The sequence below is a fragment of the Lytechinus pictus genome, chromosome 3, assembly GCF_037042905.1.
Source record: "Lytechinus pictus isolate F3 Inbred chromosome 3, Lp3.0, whole genome shotgun sequence".
Lineage (NCBI taxonomy): Eukaryota > Metazoa > Echinodermata > Echinoidea > Temnopleuroida > Toxopneustidae > Lytechinus > Lytechinus pictus.
The window spans coordinates 37,266,203-37,292,557 of record NC_087247.1 but is presented as its reverse complement, the minus strand read 5'-3'; the positions used below and the strand labels follow the sequence as shown (position 1 = coordinate 37,292,557).

The window sequence follows — 26,355 nt, the reverse complement described above, 5'->3', positions numbered from 1 at the left end:
TAATCAAGGTTTGCAATTCATAATACCTGAGAACATCCAGCAGGCATAGCAATAGCATGTTTGCTGGAACAGTAGTTGCAACATATGAAGAGCTATACCAACCCAGAAAATCTTTACAGTATTGTGGTATACTACTGACACATGAATTTTCTATAATAAATATCTTAAAACACGAATGAATTTTTGGTCTGCATTAAGCTCAGATATCTCTTGTTTGACCTGAATGTTTGCAATCTAATTACAACATTAGCTGAAAGTTAGTTTAATTTGAAATCCTGGATGTAGTTACTACCTGCCTTTAACATCACATCACGGTAACAGTAGCAAGCTCCTTCACCTTACGGGCATTAACCATTCTTAAACCTCCTGAGCATGTAAGACTTGATTTCTCAATGTCCCCTTACTGTGCGTGTAGACAGTGAGTCTAATAACTAAAGATAGCACATATAATTGCCCAAAGAACATGACAGCGCAGACATCACGCACACATTTTTTTTTTGGAGGGTACTCAGTTTTAAGGAAATAGGGAATCAACTGCCAGTGTTAAAACGCAGTGACTCAATAATTGTAGTAGTTCACAGTGTGAATGTATTCCCTCAGAGGATTAAACCTGGAGAGAAAAAACATTATGGATTAGGTAGCTCAGACAATTACCCTATCTAAGAAATGCACCTTCGAATAAAACTTTTATTTTTCAAAGCAATAAGGTAATCATCAACAATCTTCCGTAGTCTACAATATCAAAATTTCACGTTATTTTTATAAAATAATGTCTCAAACAAATTTTCTTTAAATCTCATTTACTCACACAAATAACTGATATTCATTCACTGCATGATTGTTATTGAATAGATCACGATCTTTTATAAGAATCAATTTTTATTCATGCTTTAAGAGGTATGCAGGCCGAGGAAATAAGACTATTTTACATATTTGGAAGAAAATATATTAAATCTGTAGAGCAAAATATATTACTCCTAAAAAAAAACAGAGTAAACATGTTTTTTGTTGTTGTTTTGGTTTTTATTTTAAAAAGATGGAGACCATATTCAGTCTCCTAGCAACAGGGTTTTTCTCAAGTAGTTAGGATGTAGACCATCTGTTTTCTTGTGATGATGATGTTATCCAGACAGGTGTGGCTATTAGTAGGACATCTTATCCTTCGGTCAACTACCTGAGTGCCAATTTTGTTGTTGGATTCGCTGAGTCTTCTATCAATTTTGCCAATCACCTCTGATAATCAAAATGACAGGTATCAACTTGATCGGCCATCTTTTCCCTTATTCTTCATCTTTGTCTCTTGTCTCCGAATTGTTTTTCCTCTTTCTCTAAATTAATCTGAATCTATCTCTTCTCTTCGGTCAGTTTGCCCGTCATCTCTTCCACATCTCTATCTGTATCTGCTCAGCGTCTGTTCTTTTCACCAACCTCATATCATTTTCCCATTTATTCTGAGAGTTTAAGTTGAGCGGTCATCTCTCCACTTACATTTCATCTTTGTCTCCTGTTTTCTCCCTTCTTTAAATCCACACAGCTGACTCTCAATCTCTTTTGTTATGAGCGTATGTTTTATTCTCTCATTCATAGGGGTTTCTTTGGGTTGATCGCTGTCTCTTCGCCTTCAATGATAATTAGTTTCACATTATGTCACTAAACTAGGTATTATCATAAAAATTTATACTTTGATGATTAACTCATAGTTTAGCCCCATGTAGACACATTCAAAGTTAGCAATCTTTATGTTTAAAAAAAAAAGAACTATGGAACTACCTTGTTATGGTTTCATACTCCTTCCAAATGCTACAGGGATTCCCCAATCATGGTTGTTAGTCTTGTGGACATGATTATCAACAAGCTCAAAGTTAGTGCACCCTAAACCTTGTACTAGTACCTAGTACTACTGTGATTAAATCCATGATTTAATCTTGAGGGACTCCATTTAAGTTTAATTTAAGAATAAGGTGTCATGTGAACAAAGCTTGTAGTTAACTCTTTATCATCGATGATTAGCCGATGAATGAATGGGACTTATCTCTCATCTCTGTCTCCTGTCTTACAAGTTATTTTGTTTCTCTTTCTTCTCTAAATCTATCAACATCTCTACCTCAGTAGTCAGTTGGTTTCCCTTCTATTATATCAGTGTTCCTGTCCCCTGCAATTTCTTGAAGAGTGTTGCAATAAGGTTATTTCCAATCAATTGTAAAAATGAATAGCAACATTAAAAGTGATAGACCATCTATTTTTATAGCAAATCAAACTTAATTGGATGAAGTTGAACAAGCAGTCTAATGCAAATTTATGAATAATTATGAGTTATAGCTGATTTGGGATCCCTAATAGTCTCTCCATGCACATTATCAGACATTCCTTTTCCTTCTTTTCATACCCCATTCTCCCTCACTTGATATAGACCCTCCCTATCAACACTAATCGCAACGTTGATAAAATTTGTGATGCACAATATTCTATATTTTCCACTACAGGCAAGAATCAATTCCTGAATGGTGAATTAAAAGATAAGGAGATAGGAGATAAGGAAGGAAACAAACCGAAGGATGTCACTTTGAGTATTGGTAATGCAAATATTCATCTTGCTACATCCAGATATCCAAGTGATTCTGACAAGGGCTACATAGACAGTCCAACACTGTCCACAGCAATCACGTCTATCTCTCTAATCCTGACTCTGCCCTGTCCAACCGGGACTCCCTTGGGAAGCCAACTTCACAAGCACAAGGAAATCGATGGTGGCACACCATATCAATAGGCCTTGTCAAAATCTTATTTTCCCTTTCTAAGCAAGTAATCCCTTTCCCTACCGGGTCAACCTTGTTCATTCCACAATCTGCCATCTCAACTTTTTCATTTTATAATTTTATCTTTTATTTTATATCATGATGTTGATGATGATGGTGGTTGATGACGACGACGATGATGCTCTTTAGACTAAAATCTTATCTGTTGTGGTAATACTGCATCAGTAGGCTACCACCTATCTACTGAGCTGATAATGGTGGTCATGATGATGATGATGATAACGATGATGATGACGATGATGATGATGTTATGATGATGCTCTTTGAACTAAAATCTTACCTGTTGTGGTAATACTGCATCAGTACCTATCTACTGAGCTGATGATGATGATGATGATGACGGTGGTCATGATGATGATGATGATGATGATGATAATAATGATGTCATGATGATAATGATGCTCTTTAAACTGAAATCTTACCTGTTGTGGTAATACTGCATCAGTACCTATCAACTGAGCCTCATTGCTGATTTGATGTTCCTCTCCAACAGTCACTTGTGATTGGCCAATGCTTGTAGTCATGTGATCATTACTGGAATGTAAATCATCACCTGAGTTTACCATAGCTGATGCATCACCCGATGACAGCTCTGGAAAAAAAGAGTAAAATATGAGTGTGTACCTAGAGACTGTTTTTCTCTCTCTTTTACTTTGATTTGAGGGTAGATATAACATAGACACACAACCAAGGTGTGTTGAAAAGTTAAAATCCTAAAAATAATTTAATAAAATATCAAGTATGCAGGTGCAAAATGCAGTTCTACTGATATAGTTCACACAGTAGGCCTACCATTCACAAAGAAAATTGAATATTTGGTTTTAGACAAGATCCGATGACTTTTTTTTTTTACTCTTGTCTGTAAGTTAAATTTATTTTATTAAAGCTTAGATTTCAAACTAATGTTAAGGTAAACTTATGTATTCACAGTATTCACATGAGCAATATATAGCTAACAAACATACCGTATGGGTACTAGTATTCAACCCGGCATAATTCAAAGATTTTGACATATTCCCCAAAATATTTAGAAATAGGGAATTTATCTTAATTTCACACCTTTGTTATTTCCAGGGTAATCTGTTGTCGATATTTTCTTTGTCAATCTGTCGACTGTATGCGCGGAGGATCGAAATATGCGGCGATGGCCTTTGCACTGAATGGTACTAGTATTCAACCTAGTGAGGATTGATAGCAAATCTCAAAAGGGTTTAGATTGCTAAATTAGATCTAGATCTATGTAAGTCTCTGGCTTTGATTAATTCCCTGTTTGGTCTCATCTCAAATGGTCTAGTCCATAGTCGGATGGGACAAGGGCAGATTGAGAGACAGGGCCATCTTTCATCGCTAGGTTGAATACTAGTGCCGACGGGTTGAATACTAGTACCAAAATCCGTCGCCGTATAATTCGATCGCCCGCGCACACAGTCAACTGGTTGAAGAAAAAAATAACGGAAAAAAAATAACCAGCATTTGCTCTTGGAAATAAAACGGGTCTGAAATTCAGGTAAATTCTATATTTCTATATATTTGAGGAAACTCTCCAAACGGGTTGAATACTAGTGCCCTTACGGTATCTATTGTAATGAGAAACCACTTCTTCATGACCACTATCGATCTTGTGGTGATTCAAAGAAAACCACTGAAAAACACAGACATCGGGACTTAATGGACAAATTCAAATTGACACAGGTATATATTAAAACATTGTCAGCTAGTTTACTGTAAGAAAACAACTGCATGCCAACAAGTACTAAAGAATGAACTTTGTTTTATAGGGGACTTTGTTTTCAGCTACAAATGACTGCATGGACTGTATTTAAACTTTAAATTCCAGATCAATAAAGCAAATTAATATTTTCCTTTGATGATTAAATGCACCCAATGACATGACAGGTACACGTACACTTGTACACGGCCATGGAGCCTAAAAATAGCTTTGGTGAAATACAAGAATATCCACATGACAAGGTATTTAAAAAAAACTAGAGGAATGTGGCTCTAGTATAACATTTTTTTTCTATTTTGAGCAGAAAGCATGCTATCCACCTGACATGCTACTGTGATACCCTGACACATAGAGGTCAATAGGAAGAAGTCCTGACGAGATAAGACCTGGTAGATCAAAATGTGTACGACCCGACAAACTCTCAGCAGGCTACTGATGAACATGAATGACATACATGCAAGGAGAGGAAATTTGAATTATTGTGCATGTTTAATGAATTTCCCCCAAGTTTATCCCTCTAATACCGAAAGGTGATGATTCCAAATTAATGTAAGGTCCATTGGCTCCCAAGTGGATTAAAGGATTGCACATCCGATTCAAGAGAAATTCTTGCTACCATATCTATTCTTGATAATTAATAACCTCAACCATGGGACCTCTTTAATGAAAAGGAGCCCTTCCCAAATATCATGTCATCGGAAACACTTCTGTATTTTCAAGTTCATACCTGTACCTTTACAACATGTACCTACTTCTGCTCATTGCTATTAAATGCCTTATTATTGTTAATTATCAATACACAAATTTTGTTCTTTTATTTCGTAACTGAAATATAATAAACTATAATTGAGTAGAATGATATTCATTCTCTGAATGGATACATTAATGGAAGCTTTAAAACAACAGGCCCGACCTACATTTAGTACTCTGGAAGTGTACTTATTCATATATATGTGTTAATAAATGTTATGTTTATTTTTGTTTTGTATTGTTTTTTTATTCAGTGGAGTCTTAAATCTGGAGAGCTTTCCATACTTTTCATCTTACTAGGGACAGTGATTTTCCGTTTCTAAAAATTGCCTTTTCCGTTTCAGAAAATCTCAAATTCCGTTTCAGCATGTCTGAAAACAGAAATTCCGTTTCCCCATAGACTTTGTGTACATGAAAAAGTGACAATTCCGTTTACATAGAAAACCAATACGCAATGAGAAGCGATGTCAAAATGATAGCGCTGATCAAAATTTGCATCTACCAATGTACTAACATCGTTTTAAAATCTATTTTAATCGAAGAGATTCGAGCTCAAAAACTATTTAGAGAAACATAATCAACATGAATACATTCCCATCTTTCATATTATTAGCATTATTTCATGGTTAAATGGGATTTTATCGCTGATATGGGGACTTTTCTGACATCGTTTTGAGCAGTCGACGACTTCCGCCTATCCGCCATTTTGGATTTGTTGAATCACCGTGATCATTATATCATGACCAAACGCAGAGGGCAGCAACACACGGCCTTATTTTGCCTTATATGCGGACGTGAGTGTAAACTAATTTAGATACGATCGAGTGATGGAGGGGCTCGAGTGTATAGTTACGATGTGTTGATTGTCATGATTGTTGTTGCAAAGTGAGATCGTGTTTTTTTCAGTTGATCTTCGTATTTTGCTGAGGATTTGGGATTAATTTCTGTTGCTATTTTGTGCATTTTGAGAAAAAAACATGTTTTCCGTTTGAAAAGCCACTTTCCGTTTCAAAAGGCCGATTCCGTGAATTCCGTCCGTTTTCCGCGATCGCGGAAAATCACTGTCCCTATCTTACCAATAACAATACATTGATTCATCAACCAACATCTGAACATTTATACATGTAATCTTAAAATAAAAAAGAGAATTTGTCAATGACCAGATGACAAGAACATAAAAAACACTTTTGATTCTAAACACTGTGTCACATTGGTCATGTTCATGTACTGGCAACAATACAAGACAAAGAATTTAAGCCTCAAGCATTAGTTCCTAATCTAATTACAGTTAATGATTCATATGCATGAAGCACCAACATTTGATTGAATTTGAAAGGACAGTATGGCACGATACGACAGCTCATCATTCAATTAAATTTAGCACCTGATACGCATAAACATTTGAGAACTTTGCAACCAAACTTTAAAGATAGTAGCAACCTCCTGCATACGGGTTACTATGAATCGCATGAGATCTCTGGTAATCCGTAAGATAGAAAAACAACATGATTTCCTGTTGTATTCAGCACAAGAACAAGTGTACATGTAGGTGGATGAAGAGACCTTGACATTATTTCATTTTCTTGTATTTCTACAGTTCTGACTGAACACTTGGAGAAATTCCTTTTGATAATACATCCAGGGAGATGAAGGTCACATGCGGTTTATTTGTACATTATCATTTATGAAGCATCCAAGTAAGATTTAAATAAATGTGCATTGTGCAATACAATAAAACAATTATTTTTGCTGTCAAAGAAAAAGCTATCAAAAACACACAATAGTATCTCACCTACACATCTCTCATGCGTTTACACCTTTAACTCTTGAAACAAGGCATATCAAATGAAACAGAATTAAAACATTGAACGTGACACTAAACAAGTCCAAGAAATGTTCTGCACTGTCGACGCAGAGCATGAGTGACATGATTGAACACATGTGGTTTCACACGCAAGGTTTCTAGAGGATAATGCTTGGTGACATTCCTCAAGCTACAGGTCTAGAAAACACCATACATTCTAAATGAGTCGGCTCACTTTATATACCCTGACCATTTATTTTTTTTTTTTAGAATTTCATATTGGAGTCAGAGGGTAATATAACAAAATGTTAATTATCTTTTTTAACATGATTGGTGATAGCTATGAAAGGAAAAATGTTGGATGTGAGAGAGCCACAGGATATGACATGACGATGATTCATCATTTTAAATATAAAATTTTGATCAGAATAAAGCATCTCAGTGTGTATTTTATTTAAGGACTACAAAACCTTCTAATCTGTCTTCACATATACACTGTATCTCCACCACATCCCTAATCTTCCTTTCTCTGTTTCCCTATAACAAAGTGCCATATTTCTTTCTTCTTTCCCTTCCCTTTTTACCTCCCTCCCTACCTCCATGCCTCCCCCCCCCTCTCTCTCTCTCTACCCACTCCTCCCCTCCCCACCCACAAATTTAGAAAATAAAAGATTTTATCAGCATTTTATCTTATCTTGGATAATTTAATCACATAATGTACATGGACCCTATTAGATGAATTATTTTCAATCAATGAATATTTACAATGCCATTCTTCTCTCTTGTGAATGAAATGTGAATCATAAATTATATACCAATTCAAATGACCTAACCAATTCAGGAAGGTTCATAAAAGTAGTCTAGATGTACACTGGTGTGAAATGGCAGTGTTCTCCTGGAACCAAATAAGGACAACTTGACTGAACATTTGCAGATATATTGTTCTTGATTTTACAAAATAGTTGTAAAATCAAAATTAAGATGAGTTGTTTATAACCAAGAATTATCTCTACTCCTCTACAAAAGAAAAAGTTACCGTTATTCTTGTCATGTCAATAACACCAACGAACCCAAACAAGATTTTGCAAATATGATCTAATCAAGGTTAAATCAGAAGAAAAGCCTCTTCAATAAGAAAAATTCTTATACATGAACTTACAGTAAATTTGCCATAAGCCTAATGGCCTATTACTACCATACCACAGGCCTATTTCTACCATAGGTATGAGGCTAAACAGCAAATCAAAGATCAAGGTTTCCATAAAGAGTTTTTGATCTGGTAATCTCAGTAGCAAAGTTAGTTTGTTGGAATGTTCTTGATTTAATGACTCCCAATTTGTAAATAAAGGGGGTAAAAGATGATGTTGACAATCAGCAATAGTCTCCTGCTCCCACATCCACACAGTAGCTTCTGACTCACAAGTTTTCATCCATCACTTTGCATTTAAGTAGCTCAATCTGAAGCAATATGAGGAAATCCAAGTAGGACTGCACACTCATTCTTTGCCATCCTTTGCATTATTATGGAAGTCGACTAATGATAATCACACCCCCACAGGATTCTACTCAAACAATGTAGTCACAGAATGTGGTTGTGTCATGATTTAAATCACATGCAGCTGAAAAGATCAATATCTCCTACACAATATTGAATATAAAACCTTAAGCAATATTTTTATCGGTATGACAGTGACATGCGATGTCTAGGTCTTAAATTAGATATGGCCATGTGATTTTTGATGAGTCCACAGATCTTGCAGAAATGACTAAATGTGTTTCACTCTCGGGTATCTAGTGAAGAAGTCATTTCATAATAAATGAAAAAAAAATGGAAGGTACCTTCACAAAGTCTGTGCTAAATTTAACACTGGCTTTAAGGTGGTGTGTCTTCATTAGAATCTACTTATTTCTGGATTGACAAAAGAATATGGGACCTGGGAAATCCCCTATCAAATCCAGCATGCAGCAAAGCCATGGAAATTAATTTCTGGATTGACAAAAGAATATGGGACCTGGGAAATCCCCTATCAAATCCAGCATGCAGCAAAGCCATGGAAATTAATTTCTGGATTGACAAAAGAATATGGGACCTGGGAAATCCCCTATCAAATCCAGCATGCAGCAAAGCCATGGAAATTAATTTTGTTAAAAAGGTACTGAAGAAAAACATTATCGCTTCCTTTGATTTTAAAGACATAACTATGTCCATTTAATGATCAAATGATGACACTGCTGATGAGCTCTCATATATTTTGTCAAAACCTCTTCTTTTTTTTACTGAAATACAAAGCATATAAATGTAATTGTATTTGGGGGAAAAACTCCAGAAAAGACGCTTAATCTACTGCAAAGGTCAGATTGGCTCTGTTTATACTTTTCCCTTACTACACAGTGCAGCTTTAATACCAAAAAAGGGGAGGGGGCGATAATAAGCAATTCTTCCTGTTTTTCAAAACAATTATCTACTTGAATCGACATTACACAAACAAACACATACATGTACACATGAAAAACATCTTGATTAGGAAAATCACTGATTTTATGCAGCTTAACAACAGGGGGAGCTATTCAATTCCAAATATAACCTGCAAGAGAGTGCCTCCTGGCTTTAAAATATATGATCCCATTCCATGGGCTTTTATTTACATATATCAATACCAATAGAGTAGAATTTGTGCAAGCAAACAATTTTCATGTTTCAAACATGTTGCAATTCCAAGGATTTCAGAAATACATTTTTATTTTTCTTAATCTATAACGAAAAATACTGATGTAATAAAAACGAGCACAGTATGTGCAGAAGAACTTTTCTTATACTCCAGATGTATTTCATAAATTTTGAGAAGTATTGCATCAAAAGTTATTGGAGCAAAAATATAAAATGTGGTCCCCTTGTTGGGGTATAGATACAGATTTGTATGAAATATGGGGAAAGTTTGAAAATTGCTTTTCAACAGGCATTGTATAACATTTTTATCATGAAAAGTTATTTTCTCAATAAAAATAGATTTTATCCCATCAGTTTTGCATACTCTATCTAAACTTGCGGGCTTATTTTTTTTATTAATAGATTTCTGAATATCATTTTACTTCATAATACACATACTGGTATCACCTGTGATAAAATAAAGTTATGAGCAAGGACAATTTGGTTTAAAATATTACAAAGTACAATCAAAATTCACCTTGCATGAGAAATTGCCACCTATTTCTATTTCATATTGCTTAACAAAATGCTTAATTGCAATTTGATAAGTTTTCTCTCTTGGTTTATCAATCTCCTAACATTGACATGGACATAATACACCAAGCTTACCTGTACTTGTTTGGTGTATGTCAGTTGAAATATCTTGACCTAGAGAGGGCACTGTTTGCCGAGGCTGTCGTGCTGTGATAATGATCTGCCTTGTGTTTCCATCTGTTCCTTCAACCTCTCCGTCATGCCCCTGGGGGAAAAACACAGGAATTCTGAGTATTTGATGATACCTTATTCAGATTGAAAAGCCAAATATGATACTAATCTACTTTACCAATTACAAATTGTTTTGAAATAAGTTACAATAGTTTTCTTGACCATTTAAAGCATGAGAGCAGACTTTAAGCGTTATGGCATGCACCTGAATTTGAAACTATTTGAGGGGAGTTTGGAAAAAATGAAAGGTTCAAACCCGAGTCACACCACCATCGAAAAAAAATTGAAAGGTCTGTCCCATTACATCTGATCGATACACACCTGTACGAACTCAATCACGGACCAGAGAGCAAAAAAACAATGCACTAGCTGTATCGCAGTTTGTATTCTATCCTGTGTATCAGTACCCACATTTTCATCATATTTGCTTTGATTTTCAAGTCAACCATGAACAGGCCACAAATAACATTCTTGACATTTAGATCTTTTTGTTTTTGGAATTCTATTCCGATTCAAATGTTTTTTTTTAATCATTCGTAACCCCGTTGCAACACCTCTATACATGATACTACTTACCTGTACACCAGTGACTTGTATGATGATATGATTATCAGAGTGTACGGTAGTCATACCCTCACTCATAAAGAGAGAACTTGTACCTGGTAAATGGGCAAGGGCTGATTGACGTAGTATTAATGGTTGAAGTCCTGAGCCATCATCCATTCCATCACCTAATGATAATATTAAACCCAAACCATTTTACTTCAATAAAGCCAATCAAAATAACGGTTTCCATTAATATTGAATTTCAATCGAATTTTTGGATTTGATATTCTGACAAAATGTTTAAATCTATGAGACATTTATAGAAAGCCCCGATTCTTTCATCATCATCTGCTTCTTCTTCATTATCATCATCATCATCATCATCACACCTTCTTCTTCTTCATCATCATTATTGTCATTACCACTATCAATTTCATCATCATTATCATCATTTTGGGTTCTTTTGACTTTCAATTATGGGTTTTCATATGATATTGTCTTTATTTATGTACATGAATCTTGCTTGGATATTGAACGTGTGTCTGCTGATCCAATGTAATTAATAATAATAATAATAATAATTGGATTTATATAGCGCTTTTTCTAGAGGATACAAAGCGCTGTTGATTGCATAAGACAAGTTAAGGTTTATGGTTATATAAGTGTGTTTTGAGATGTTTTTGAAGAGGTCAAGAGAAGAGAGATTTCAAAGAGATGGAGGGAGTTTGTTCCAAAGACGGGGGGCAAGAAATTGAAAGGAGTTGAAACCGGCCTGTTTTCTGGATTTTGAAATGACATAGGAAGGAGCAGCTGCAGAACAAAGAGATTAGATCTTTGTTGCTGAAATAACGAAGAAATGATTATAGGTTTGAACAAGTATTCGATAATGTATTCTATCAGAAACAGGTAGCCAATGTAGTTCATTTAGAAGAGGGGTAGCATGACACCATTTTGGTTTTTGACAGATTAATCGTGCACATTTGTTCTGAAGGCGTTGAAGTCTTCCAAGATCCTGTTTACTAATACCCCCAAGCAAGCAACCACCATAGTCGAGCCTGGAGAGCACAAGAGCCCTAACAACATTATGACACGTGTCCTTATCCAGGAAACTTCTAATGCGATTGAGATTATATATTTGCCAGTTGAGAGAGCGACACAAGTATGTTACATGTTCGGTCATTTTCATTTCACTATCAAAAACAACTCCTAAATCCTTAATGGTTGAAGATAATGGAATATCTATGTTATTAAAAGAAAAAGAAAGGTCAAGGAACCGATTAAGGTGTGCAGGAGATGCAGAAACAAAGAACTCTGTTTTACAAGAATTTAATTTCAATTTATTATCAACAAGCCACGATTGAATGTCAGACAAACATTTTGAAATCCAAAAATACGCGCAGGCTGCATCTCCAGGCTAGGTAGGATCAAAAGTGGTGAACATCTGAATGTCATCGGCATAAACATGATACTGAATTGAGTGCCAACTGATGATGTTCCCAATATTACTGATGTAGTATGTAAACAACTGAGGCCCGGTAATTGACCCTTGCGGTATACCATTCCAATGGTTTCTCACTTGAAATTGACCCTTTTATGTGTACTCGACTAGACCTGTTACTAAGATACGATTTGAACCAGGAAATAGCATTGTTACCTAGGCCAAAGTCATCAGCCAACCTTTGCAAAAGGATTTTGTGATCTACCGTATCAAAGGCAGATGAGAGGTCAAGCATTAATAAGAAAACAGCTTGCTTATTGTCAATTGCACAATTCATATCATTCTGTAGACTAATCAATTCAGTTTCAGTGCTATGTGCAGAGCTGCCAACCACACTTGACAAAAAATCCTATTATTTCACCCAAAAAATCCTATTTTTAGACAAAAAATCCTATTCATACCCGTCGTGTACTTTCCTACTATACATCTCATTATTTTGTTGTGCTCACTGTAATTTGACCTTGGTCATGTGACGTGAAACTCATGCAGGATGTTCAGTGATACTTGATTAACCTTATGTATAAGTTTCATGAACTAGGTCCATATATTTTCTAAGTTATGATGACATTTCAAAAACTTAACCTTAGGTTAAGATTTTGATGTTGATTCCCCCAACATGGTCTAAGTTCATTGACCCTAAATGACCTTTGACCTTAGTCATGTGACATGAAACTCAGGCAGGATGTTCAGTAATACTTGATTAACCTTATGGCCAAGTTTCATGAACTAGGTCCATATACTTTCTAAGTTATGCTGTCATTTCAAAAACTTAACCTCAGGTTAAGATTTGGTGTTGACGCCGCCGCCGCCGCCGTCGTCGCCGCCGCCGTCGGAAAAGCGGCGCCTATAGTCTCACTCTGCTATGCAGGTGAGACAAAAAGGAAAAAACTGTCTGCTTATTTTTTGCTAGAAAAGACACAGCTTCGAAAGAAACCAAGTATCAACATACATATAAATGCACATATGGGACTGTGATGTACTCACCTATGTGTTTTTATGTGTATTAATACATTTGGAAATCGGTCTTTTTGAGTCAAAAGAGAGGTCATAATTCCTGTTTTTAATGCTTGCAAATAGATTTTCAAAGTTCTGTGGAAGATATCTTAGCAGCAACATTTCGTATCGTAGCTCCCCGAGTCTGAATAGGCTGATAGCGCACAGATAGCTACATGTAGCTGCAGTGGTTTCATGCAAAGCTCACGCACGCCAGCCGGCCGGCTGGATAATAGCTACTGTATGCTAGAGCGGTAAGCCTATGTACTGTCATGTGTGTGTGTATTTGTGTGTAGATCAACAAAAAGGGCGCATGACGAATTGGTTGCAATTTGAACTGTATAAAGTTGATAAATGGTGCAAAATCGGGAGAAAAATTGCGCTACTTTGAAAATTATTGGTTGCCCGATTCGGGCCACCAAAACTTAACATTTTTCAATAATGATTGCCCGAGGTGGATTTCTGTTATGTCGAGCCTTACCATAGCTATATTTTCAAAAAATCGTATTTTATTTGTAAAAATCCTAGTGTCGTATTTTAAGTGAAAAATCGTACGGAATACGACAAAATCGTACTATTTGGCAGCTCTGTATGTGCCTCACGATATGCAGACTGCATTGGTTCCAGTAAATTATTTTGTGTAACAAAAGTAGATACCTGTTTGGAAACAGCCTTTTCAATCACTTTGCCTACAAATTGCATGTTAGAAACAGGTCTATAACTACCTAAACTATCTTTGTCCAGAGTAGACTTCTTGAAAACCGGTGTTATAATGGACGATCTAAGACTGTCTGGGAAAACACCAGTAGACATTGACAGATTCAGGATACGTGAAAGTACTGGGAGTAAAACAGACAAATGCTTCTTAACCATTATCTGCTGGAATATTCTGTTCTTGTACATGATATTTATGAAATTAATTTCTTGGCCAAAATAACACAGGCTATAGTTACCTGAAGATGATCCAAGTTGAATAGGGACTTGTACCATTAAGGTTCCATTCTTGGTTTGATTCTTTTCCGGTTTTAGAGGCGGAATAACCCCCTTACGTTTCTCTTCTTGGAATCTGCGTCTATCGTTGAATAATCTCAGGTGCTGGATTAACGCTGGAAGAATAACATACATCTCATATTGGTTATTGGAAATGGATCCTTAACATACATGTAAGTAATGTATTACTGGTCATGGTTTTGAGACGAGGATGTTTCGAAAAACAACAATGATCCAAATCACTATCTTCTAAACTAAAATCAACACAATTCTGCTCGGGCATTAGTATGATTACCCTAGCTCACTTCCTTCAAAACAGTCGAAACACTCGTCTATGCCTCCAAATTTTTAGGAGAATTCCAAAGGTACCTCATGTATGTAATTTTTACAAATGCCCTCGCTGATATTTATTATCTATAACTCTATGTTTACATTGGCACATGTAAGTACTTCTCTGAAAGAATGGGGAAAAAATAAACAATATTTCTATAGATTCCTAAAACTGAGCAATAGAGTGTCATTGAATTATGAAAGAAAATTAGAATTTAAGTGTGCTCTTGTTATGGCAAATGGCTGTTTATATATCTTTCAAATAGAATGATGTCCATTGAAAATTCACAATTGTTTACAATACATCTTTGAGTATATAGATACAATCAATATTTACAACTGACTCTTAGAAGATCTTTTTTTGTTTTACACATTTTGCCATACATACTCAGTAACACCTAATTGTACAACTATTTTTTCTTTTATATTTTGCACCTAGTTTTGATAAATTTCCTAAGCCTCATTACCATATAGAACAAAACACTCCTCAATGGATCCTCAATGGCATAACCAAAAAAAGAGCAGAACCTTGTTGTGTTTCGTTTGGTTTTCAGTTACTAAAAATGAATATTTACATGAATATTTTTAGTATCTTACACTTTCCAAAGGAATAACAAAACAAAACAGAAATTTATTCTTGGAGAATGAACATGTGCTACAGATGCTTACTTTTAAAATCTGTATCAATAACCTGCCTCTTCAGATTCCACCATTTTGATCGAAGCCACTGAGGTGACCTCACACTCTCCCAGTTCTTAGCAATATTCTCCCAATCTATATCGGTGTCTACTTCAACTCCTGTTTCATCAACCCTTCAAAGAAAGTTGGTATAAATTTATTATCACATATCATCAACAGCATACAAGTTTTTAATTCAGTGCTATCATTTTGTGACAATACCTAATCATACGAAAAGATCACACATGTGATTTCTCATTTAATTTTCATTTCTCTATTGATGCATTGAATGTTTGTTCAACTTTTATGAATTGTATTTAGTATTTTGCAAAGCTATTTGATAAGAGTATAAACAAATTTTATCAATTTTGAATAAAATAGAATTATAGGATTATAAACACCAAACAGAGTGCATTTCATATTTGTATAATTTCATTCGTTTTACAGGAAATAATTATTGAATTTAGGTGTACAAATGCTATTAAATTCATCCAAAAATAAACTGTCTCAAATATACAATTAGAACCATTGTGAAGATCTTAACCTGATTGAGACAAAGCTTGCATATATGCAGGCTGGGGTCTTTGGTCTATGAATGTTTCAGCATAATTAACCAATCTCCAATAGACTAATCACTGCTCAGTCTGCTCTAAAAAAAATAGACTAGAGGTTAATTAATTACCTATTGATCAATGTAAGCTCATCCATTAGTGTCCATTTTGAGCCTCCTTTTTGTTTCCAGTTGAGGTAGTTCAGCCACTTAGCCCTGCACTGTTTCTCTGTTCTAGTTCCGACTTTATCAGCTACCTGGGACCAAGAGATACCAGTTGTCACACTCTCACCAGGTTCAGCTCCAGATAGGGCAAATACAGCACTAGACAACAGTTTCTCTTCGCTAGCTGTCCATTTACCTTCAATAACAATTCATTTTCACTGCTTAATGTTTCATCATGCTTATCCAACCACCATGTTGATTACTAAACTTTGTGGTTCCAATATGCATTGTATGCCTTTCAAAGTATATGGGAAAAAAACATAACTAAAGGTTGATATTCAGTTTAACATCAAGAAAGAGAATATTCCTGTATAGAGTCAATATGTATGTCTTCTCTTTCATGTTTGAGTCTATTTATCTATTTTTGTAATTGTTTTCTTGTATATATGCTCTGTGTAATTGATATCAGTGTTTTATTATTATTATTTGTTCGGTATGGATGCATCTCAACTTAAAAAATTCCAGCCTCTTTGGGATGCTAACCATTATAATCATTGGTTAATTTTTATATTGGAATATCAATAATAAAAGAAATAAATCAAATATAGAAAACATTGACATTAAGGGGAAGTGCAATATATACAGTGGTGTTCAAAAGTCAGTGAACCTCACCAGAAAATGAACATATTTAAAGTGTTCAAGTTCTGTTTTACATATTTAATTGTGATGTCAGGTGATAAAATATTACATCCAATAAAGTTTGTTCCGCTGGGCTTGACAAAGACTGCAATGTTGTTGTCAACATTAAACACTCAGCATAAAGGATTGCATTTCATGGTGGGGTTCACTGACTGTAGATAACAAAGGCTTTAACTGTGAAATATAGCAAATATACCCCGACATACAGTATAATAAAACAAAATAAAAAATATATGTATTACCTCTATTGCAAGAATCTTTGAGAAGTCTGAATTTATCTTTAACTGAAGAAGCACTTCGACCCATCTCAGCTCCAATGGAAGCCCAGTCATTCCCATACTTGGCTCTTAGCCTGGGACAAAAATGATGTATAGGAGAAATATGTTATAAAGATTACTAAGTACCGGTAGGTGTACAATAAAGATTATATCTTCATCATCATCATCATCATCGTCATCATCACCACCATCATCATCAGCATCATCATTATCATCATCACCATAATTATAATCATCACCATCATCATTATCATCATAACCATAATCATCATCATCATCATCATGCTTGTTATCTATTGTAATGAACAGCTCAATGATTTTACTGATATCGTTTCGGTACTAACCTATGATAGGCCCTTGGCTTTTGCTTGTCCCTCATACTCTCAATTGTTACATGCTAATTCTATTGTGTAAATTATTGCTTTGTAAATTTTGATGTATTTTATTGATATTATGAAAATAAATAAATTGAACTGAATTTGATTTAATCACCATTTATTCCATCATAAACAAATCAATAGGCATTCAGTGCATTAAGTATTGAAAAAAGGGTACAAAAGCAAGGAAAAAAAATCTATCCACTATCATCAAAAGCACATTTGATTTGAATCCTCCACAGTATATTTTCATAATTACATACTAGATGATGTTTGTGCATGAAACATTTAAAACTTACTCTTTCAGTTTTACAATATCTTCTGGAGTGTACCTGTAAAAAGAAGAGATAACAAATAAATGAATGCTGAAAGCTATTGAATACAATAAATAGATATGAATGATCCACATGTCCTTATCAAATATCACTATTTTTAAGTACATATAGCTGGATTAGTAGATTCATCTTTATCAATTTGGATATTTATACAAGAGAAAGTTCTTAAGCAACTTTTCTGTTGATCGTACAAATATTGCTTGGCGGCTATTCCCTACACCAATATTCTAGATTCATTATCTGCTACTGGTATAGCAGGGAACATTACCTGAATGAAGTTTTCTTTTGATCCCTAATTAAAATGCTACCAGCTGATAAACTGTCCCCCTTTCTGATTGTCAATTACAAATTCCTCCTTGTTTACAAATTGCAATAAGAAAATAACTCTAAGCAGATTTCATGTACATTTCTTAATTCCCAATGTAGTACATTACACTTTACTTGCCATCATTTCACACCTGTTTTGAGTACATTTCTCAAAGAATTTCCTGTGCAATATACAATGTATTGATCATTAATTCTAAATAGGTTCATGACCTTCTTGATTGTGATTTTTTTTATTTAGGATTTTCAATTCCCATTACTATTTTTATATCACATTCGAAGTTTTTGCCAGTTGTGAAATCGTACTATAAAAGATATATAAAGGGATTTGGTTAGATTTTTGTGGGCAAAGAAATTAATAGCTTATCCACTTAATTTCCTTGACTGGGAAAAAATTCATTGAAATCAATTTAATTGACTTTATTTAGGTCGTTTCATAAAATGTTTATGGAAAGCCAGATATGCAACATGTTGAAAGTATTGACCGCAGACCTGAAAATTTACCCAATTTATGCCAACAATAGCAACATTGTTTTAAATCTACAGAAAGGCTCTGTTTTCTCATAAAAAGCACTCATCTTCTTTGTTATTCAAGGTATTTGTAATGTACCTTCCAACATGATTTTTCTGATCATACATCCGAATGACCCGTCGGTAAACAGCAAAGAGGGGTCGCTGCAACCCTTGGGCTATGCTGCGATAAAAATTCTTCCTGTTGTCCTTGCTATTATTAAAAATGACCTCAGTGGCATCCTTTAGATTATGGTCCTGTTGAGAAAAATATAAACATGTATTAAAAAGAAGCTTTAGGGGGGCAGGTGGCATATTCATATAAAGCTGTTCATTTGGTAATGCATATTCTAACTATGAGAGACTGGAAATTGAACCGCCAAAATGTGAACCTAAAGCTTTTTCTGCTGTCTACATGATGAATGACTCTTTATTGAATGATTCATTTAAATTGTAGTACTTTATAAATATTGCTTTGCATCAAAATGCATGTTTTCATGTCTAGGGAGCTGGGAGCACGTGTTCCAGTGACACTTTTCAAGGGTTTGCAAATAAGGGATAAATAAAGAAAAGGAAACAAAGAACGGAAGTTGGACTTAAGAAACCAAAAATGCAAAAAGTTGAAGGAGTCCAATATAAGCATATGTTTGCCCCTGATACTGATTTTATTAGATACACCACTGCATAATTCCATGAACCAGCTACCCCTGTACTTCTGCCTTTCTTCATCATGATGTTGCTATATTGCACAACCACTATCAATTCAAATTGCACTTCAAAAAGATGCAAATATACCATTCTTATTACCTCTTCTCAAACCTCAATTTGGCAATTATGCAGGGTATAATTCTTACTGCACAATAAGAAATACTCTTTTTTCTTGACATGTATAGTACTATGAAATCTTAAATTGAGGTAAAATAAATGGTTTTAACAACTTTGAACTTACTCTGACATACTCCTCAATGTTCCTTTCAAGGAGCTCAATTTCATCATTTGACCACATTCCTTGCTTCCATTTATGACCTGAAATTTAACCACAATATCATATTTGATTTAGCCATGACTTGCAAATCATCTGATAACAGTAACAATTTACACTCTCTTTACCAATATAAATTTATATTCATATCCCCCCTCCAAAAAATCACTCTATCTCTCTCCCCAAATCTTTCATCACTCACATATTATCTCAGCATGAAAATGAAAATCCATATTTTCTTTAGAACTCCAAATAGAAATTTAAAATAAATCATCACATTATTTCCTACAACTCAAAAACACAAATTTATTGATAACATTTAAAATGATCATCATACCTCGTTCTGACAGTGAGTCTTTGGAATATTTTGTGGTAAACCATGATTGAGTCACAGGATCATAAGGCTGAAAATAAATGATACACAAAGTAAATATGAATTCCTCTAATAGATTAACAAATATCAATATGAATGGGAAAGTACATGTTAAATTGTTTTTTAAATTAGATATGACACTGAAGGTGAATATTTATCTCGCTATATCTTACACATCTCCACTCCACGTACAAAGTATGTGAAAAGTCTCATGAGTATTTGTTAGAAACTGGGAAGTACTGCTTTGCAAAATTTCTTCCTGATTTATTTCATATATATGCCATTACCTTGGCAATGCAGTACCAACGATTCTCTACGTGCCTTTCAAGTCTTCACTTCAAGAGCAATGTGTGTGCCAAGACTCATAAGCATTTGACCCAAAACTGAGAAAGTAATTTGATCTGCAATAATTACAATGGACCAACCAACTGAAATAGGTCAAAAATGAAAGAATAAAATGTACATCTATTCATCAAATAATTGTTAATTGAATCTTACTGTTTCTGGCTCTTTCCGTTGTTCTACCCCAGTCATCCCCATAGAATTGGAGCTCCCTGATACTGGGACATCAGTAGGTGCACTCAGCTGAAAACCCTTATCTAAACAATGTCCTAGAGCAAAAGAACAAAACAAAACAAAGTCATCCAAAGTCATCCAGTGACGATACAAAAGAAGTTTGTACAGATGCCAATAAAATGACAACCCAAAGGTACCTGAAAGAAATTGTGTAATTGCTGACATATCAAAATAAAGCAGTAATAATACACTTCCTTCATGTGCTTATCTGTGTTGGCGATTTTGTTTATCAGCTTCAATTTCATGATTTCACAAAGTTCAGTTTATGAAATTGTACTAGATCTAGATGTAGGATGATATGGTGACAGTTGGTTTGATAGACTTTCTAATGAAATAATGCTTACTGTAAGTACTTTCATTTTATATTATGTCCCTGTTTCTCAGATTCTATTTCTACACTATCTCAAGAAAAAGAAAACAGCCAGGAAGTTAATAATAATAACAAGTGCACATTTATTAGCACTTAGACAATGTTTCTACATGCTGTAAACTATTACCCCAGTATGCTAAACTTGGAGGAAAAATAATAATAAATTTCATTCATAATACCTCGATTGCATAGCACTTAACCAATGTTTCTACGTGTTGCATACTATTACCCCAGTATGCTAAACTTGGGGGGAAAATATTAATAAATTTCATAATTACTGAAATGTAAACCAAACTTTTAACCTAGACACTTCCTTTAAAAAACTTGTTTCATACCATGGCCATCTTCTACACTTTCAACAGGCACAACTACAATGCAGGATTGATCAATATTGCTGCCATCATCAGAGTGAACCGGTAACCCAATATGTCTGACATCTGATTCCTGTACTCCAATCTCCATCTGATTGCCTGACGTTGAAGGCATGAGGCCCACGGCACTAACCACCTGGTCTCTATCTACATGAAGCTCCAGAGCTTGGGTTTCGTGTGTGTTGGCTGTATGAGAATAGTAAAATAAGGTTTAAAAATACCTCTTTTGGGCCGTTACACATTATTAACACTTACAAATTTTGTTCCGGATTTTTTTGTCACCAACAGACAATTAAACAAGATTCATGTCTGCATTACATTCCATGCTATATTATCAGTTCACTTAATTTCATTTCAGTTTGACCAACTGCGCAAATTAAGATTCAGGGGTTATGTGGAAAAAATTAAGGTTGACATTTTAAAAAATAATATTCTAATATAAAATTATTTGTTTTTGCTTATATTGTTTACTAAACATACTTGGTAGCTTATTGTTCTAGCTTCAGAAAAATAAAAAAACAAAACCAAATGTAAATGCAAACTTACAGTAAATATGAATGCTCCCAGTGTGATCACAATCTTTGTCTGAAACTTCCTGTAATGTCTGTAACAGTGCCATTCCAACTAGAAAAAAGAATAAAAAATTAAGAATGATGTACCTATATATTAAGAACAGTAGGAAATGAACATCATTACATCCCTTGCATAGCAGTTTACCATTGATTGTGGGCATCAATGGAAAGAAAAGACAAGACCCAAGTATACAGAAAAATACTTTTTTATTAATTAATCTCCACATTATTTCTTGAATAGGAAATATATGAATATATAGAAAATGATTGTATGCCATAATAAATGCTGTGCAAATGAAGAGACAAATATCTTTTTTAAATATGCATGTAACATACTGAAAAGATTAATGCATAACAATTAATATATTGAAATAATGTGAAAAAGATAATAAAAAATACAAAAATATTGAAAAGTTTAAGGAAATAGGCAACAATAGGCTAATATTAAAGAATCAAATTGAAAAGATTAATATGAGTGTATTGAAAAGAAAGAATATATAAGAAAAAATTTTAATAAAAAATGAAGAGATTAATGAATTTTAAAAAAAATGATAAGAGAACATTACAAATGACTAAATTTAAAATATTCATATATTAACTCAAACGAATATAATCATTCAGGCATGTACTCCTTCATAAACAAAAATCAAGATATGAAGTTACTGTACTTTGTACTGTATGCTCCTTGCTTCGTTATTCTGTTTAGACTCATCATGAATTATAAGCCTTTCATACAGTGATCAACACAAATCGAAAAACTATAAAATAATTTGTGACAAATCTAACAACATGGAATCAGTGTGAAACAACTTAATAATCCTTGAGCTTATGGTGAAAGTGTGAGTTCAATTTAAACCCTCTGACCCTGGGCCATAAACCCAGACAACAATTTTTTTCTGAGCAGATTCTCTCTCTTTTTTGTTTAATTCTTTGCAAGCTGAATTAATTTCTGGGGGAATATGAATGACAATTGTTTTTATGATATTTACTATGAATCTAGATTTCCATACTACACCACTGGTAATGTCAAAGGGCTATTAATTATTGTATAAAAATATAGACTTGAGCTATCAATCAGCTTGAACAGTGGTTCCCAATTTCAGGATAGGCCTAATGCCCAAGATGAAATTATCATGAAATTGGTTCCCTATTTCCATCTCCATTAACTTTGTAGTTTGTACACAAGTGCGCAAGTACAAATCGACGAGTGGTTCCCGAAATCACGAATTGGCCCCAAAGATTCAAAAATTAGTTAGACTTTTTGTAACAGTTAGTATGGAAAGAAAAAGGGAAATGTAGAGGGGAAATTTTCGCTACTGCCTGGACCAGGACAGGGCAGGTTTGCCGTTAGACTAATAAATCCGCTGTTCGAAGGAGTTTTTCAACATTTTCTGATTGTTTTTTTGGTCCTCCTCCTACACAGATGGATGACAGCCATTGAGCTTGTAATGGTGGAGCAAACAACCACCGCTTAAACTACAGCGTCTAGACTCTATGGAGAAAGGATGCGTTTTTGCACCCTCCTCGATCACTCCTAAATTTTGCTTTACAAAATCAGCTTACCACCTTTCTGAAAAATATGCTGATCGATCGCGATCGCATGCGATGTTTTGAAATCGGCCGTGAATAATACGTGCGAGGAAAAAGATACTGGCCCAAAATCACCAATTTTGAGGATAACCGGAGGATGGACACGGAGTGAAATACGGGTGTAAAGTAAGATATTAAGTCATTCATATCCCTCTTTATATTTTTTTTTCTTTAATTTTTACGATAACCATGATTGCCATCCCACCTTTTATGACTCGGAATATCCGATCTAGTTCACTGTCCCGATGTTCGGGTAGGTGGAGCGTAGTGTAGCGGTAGTGAAGTGGAGTGGAGCCTGCACGAACATCGCCTGAGGTAGTAACTAGGTTGCATTAACAAAGGATCAAAGATGGCGATGTCAACAAGTGTAAGTAAACTGTCTTCTACTTTTATTACTTCATGTCATTTATTCGTCATTTTGTAACCATAACTATCCATTTTTTGCCAAACGCTGCCAACCAATATTTTTACCCATGTACAGAAGTGTTAACCTCAGATTAGTCATAACTAGACAGCTGGCAGCCGTCTGTTTTGAGGAGTTTTTAAACATTTTTTTTTTTTTTTATTTCTCCTCATACACAGACGGCTCGCTATCGTGCAGCCACCATTAGGGGACTAACAATGCAAAATCCCCCCGTCGGGGCTCTTCAATTTTTGTCTTAATGAATCTAGACAGCTGGCAGCCGTCTGTTTCGAGGAGTTTTTTTAACATTTTATTTTTTTTTGAATTTCTCCTCATACACAGACGGCTCGCTAGCGTGCAGCCACCATTAGGGGACTTGCAATGCAAAATCCCCCCGTCGGGGCTCTTCAATTTTTGTCTTTAATGAGTAAAAATTTTGAAAATTCACGCGACCAAAATGCAAATTAATATTCCCTCTTGGCATCAATTGCCAAAAAACCGAGAAAAATCAAGTTAAAAGGAACAAAAACAGTGACTTACCTCGGCTGTCGCGCAAATTCACTTCCCCGTTTTATCCGATCTTAAGTACATAAACATATGGCCATTGAGTCCCCTGTACAGATCGCGCTAGAACTTCGGTCTCTGTATTTGGTGAGTGAAGCCAACGGAGTTCAGCTGAACAACCAACATAACAGAGACCGAAGCTTTTGGTCTAAATGAATCAAACTTTTGAAAATTAACGTGACCGAAATGCAAATTAATATTCCCTCTTGGCATTAATTGCCAAAAAACAGGGAAAATCAAGTTAAAAGGAACAAAAAACAGTGACTTACCTCGGCTGTCGCGCAACTTCACTGCCCAGTTTTATCCAAACTTAATACACATAAACATATGGCCATTGAGTCCCCTGTATAGATCGCGCTAGAACTTCGGTCTCTGTATTTGGTGAGTGAAGCCAACGGAGTTCAGCTGAACAACCAACATAACAGAGACCGAAGCTTTTGGTCTAAGACTAAGTCATAACTAGCAGTTTGGCGCATTTTTATAGTTGCCTTTTCCCTCAGACTCAGTGCAGTGTGTGGGAGCCTTACGGTAGCAACGCCAGGCGTTCGGGGAGTGACCATACGTAGAGTATATGACTTAACTCCCCAGACGCCTCCAGGCCAGGCTACCACTGTCAAACATCCCGGCCCCATCGCACACACTTGTCATACCGCACCGGGAAGAACCGAAGAAAGCACAAGATGCACGAGTACCTGCACAACACTTCCTGTTTACCGTCCGGGAACTTCGGGCTCGAAATGCCAGGATGCTGATGCCAATGACCAGGATGTAACTTGACGTGACAGCGCAAGAGAATGAGTTTAAAGTGCGATAAATTTGTTGAGATAAATCGTAATATACCTTCATATTTTATTCAAATACATATTCTATGTATATTTTGCGACTGACTGAAATATAAAATATTCGTGAAAAGCAATTGCTTACCTTGAATTCCACCAAAATAATTGCAGAATTGCTCTCAGGTTTTGGAGCCAGACGACAATCCAACATGGGCGCACAAAAGTTGAAAAAGTAAACTGAACAGTGGAGTAAACCGACCTCTACGGCAATATGATTTTGATCAGTGCGTTTGATTTAGAGAATTGTTGGGTCCCGCGCCGGGTGCCGGTGCCGGGTCCCGGTGTTGGGTCCTTGGGTTCAGAAAAAAAGATTGTCCGAAACAAATTAAGAGGGGCTTAATTATACCCAAAAAGTTGAACAAGTAGTATCTACTTCATCAATGGGATAACGCCCTTGATTATCCCTTGCTATTAAATGGTAGGGGGTAGGGCCTCCGCCCTCCAGGGCCTATTATAGGTCTATATATATCTTCTCAAGATCACTTCCCGGAGTCTGAGGTTCACTTGAATGATGTTGGAACTTTCACATAATGTAATAGAAGCAATTCTACCTGTGATTCATTTTCATCAACTACATATCTTACAATATGATCTTAATAAAAAATGTGGAAATTATAAAATAATCACATTTTCCTGCAATCAAAAGTTTTTTTCTCTCTCGTAATTGTAGAAAATAAAGATGTTTAGAATAAGTTTAGCTCATACTGGCAATATGTCTCTTTTTCCCCAATAAGACAGCAAACACATAATTTTGAGAAAAGTCTGTCAATAACTTGACTCATGAAAATAAGAAACTATGTTTGAAAAAGTATAACATATGCTTGTTATCAATTGTTTCAATTAAAAGATAATTACTGGTGATTCTATACTTGTATGATACCTACCCACTATAACAGCTAAATGTACGTATACTTTACTTTAATCTAATGAT

General features: G+C 35.1%; 1 protein-coding gene across 5 annotated transcripts; it reads right to left on the bottom strand.

Annotated features, from left to right (window-relative positions):
- Window positions 1-1,032: 1,032 nt before the first annotated feature.
- LOC129257320 (cyclin-D-binding Myb-like transcription factor 1) lies at window positions 1,033-25,610 on the bottom strand. 5 transcript variants are annotated; one of them, XM_064096959.1, is made up of 15 exons: window positions 25,510-25,610; window positions 22,003-22,080; window positions 21,421-21,642; window positions 20,638-20,750; window positions 20,104-20,170; window positions 19,734-19,810; window positions 18,885-19,042; window positions 17,915-17,947; window positions 17,203-17,312; window positions 16,229-16,457; window positions 15,538-15,680; window positions 14,502-14,654; window positions 11,088-11,242; window positions 10,416-10,545; window positions 1,033-3,408 (listed from the first exon to the last, which is right to left on the bottom strand). In XM_064096959.1, exons 2-15 carry the CDS (start codon window positions 22,073-22,075, stop codon window positions 3,116-3,118), a joined length of 1,956 nt encoding a protein of 651 aa, XP_063953029.1. In that variant the 5' UTR covers window positions 22,076-22,080; window positions 25,510-25,610; the 3' UTR covers window positions 1,033-3,115. The 5 variants fall into 5 exon arrangements, 4 of the variants coding, with proteins under 4 accessions (XP_063953029.1, XP_063953030.1, XP_063953031.1 ...); XM_064096960.1 differs by lacking the exon at window positions 25,510-25,610 and adding an exon at window positions 25,143-25,313; XM_064096961.1 differs by lacking the exon at window positions 25,510-25,610 and adding an exon at window positions 25,113-25,155.
- Window positions 25,611-26,355: the final 745 nt, after the last annotated feature.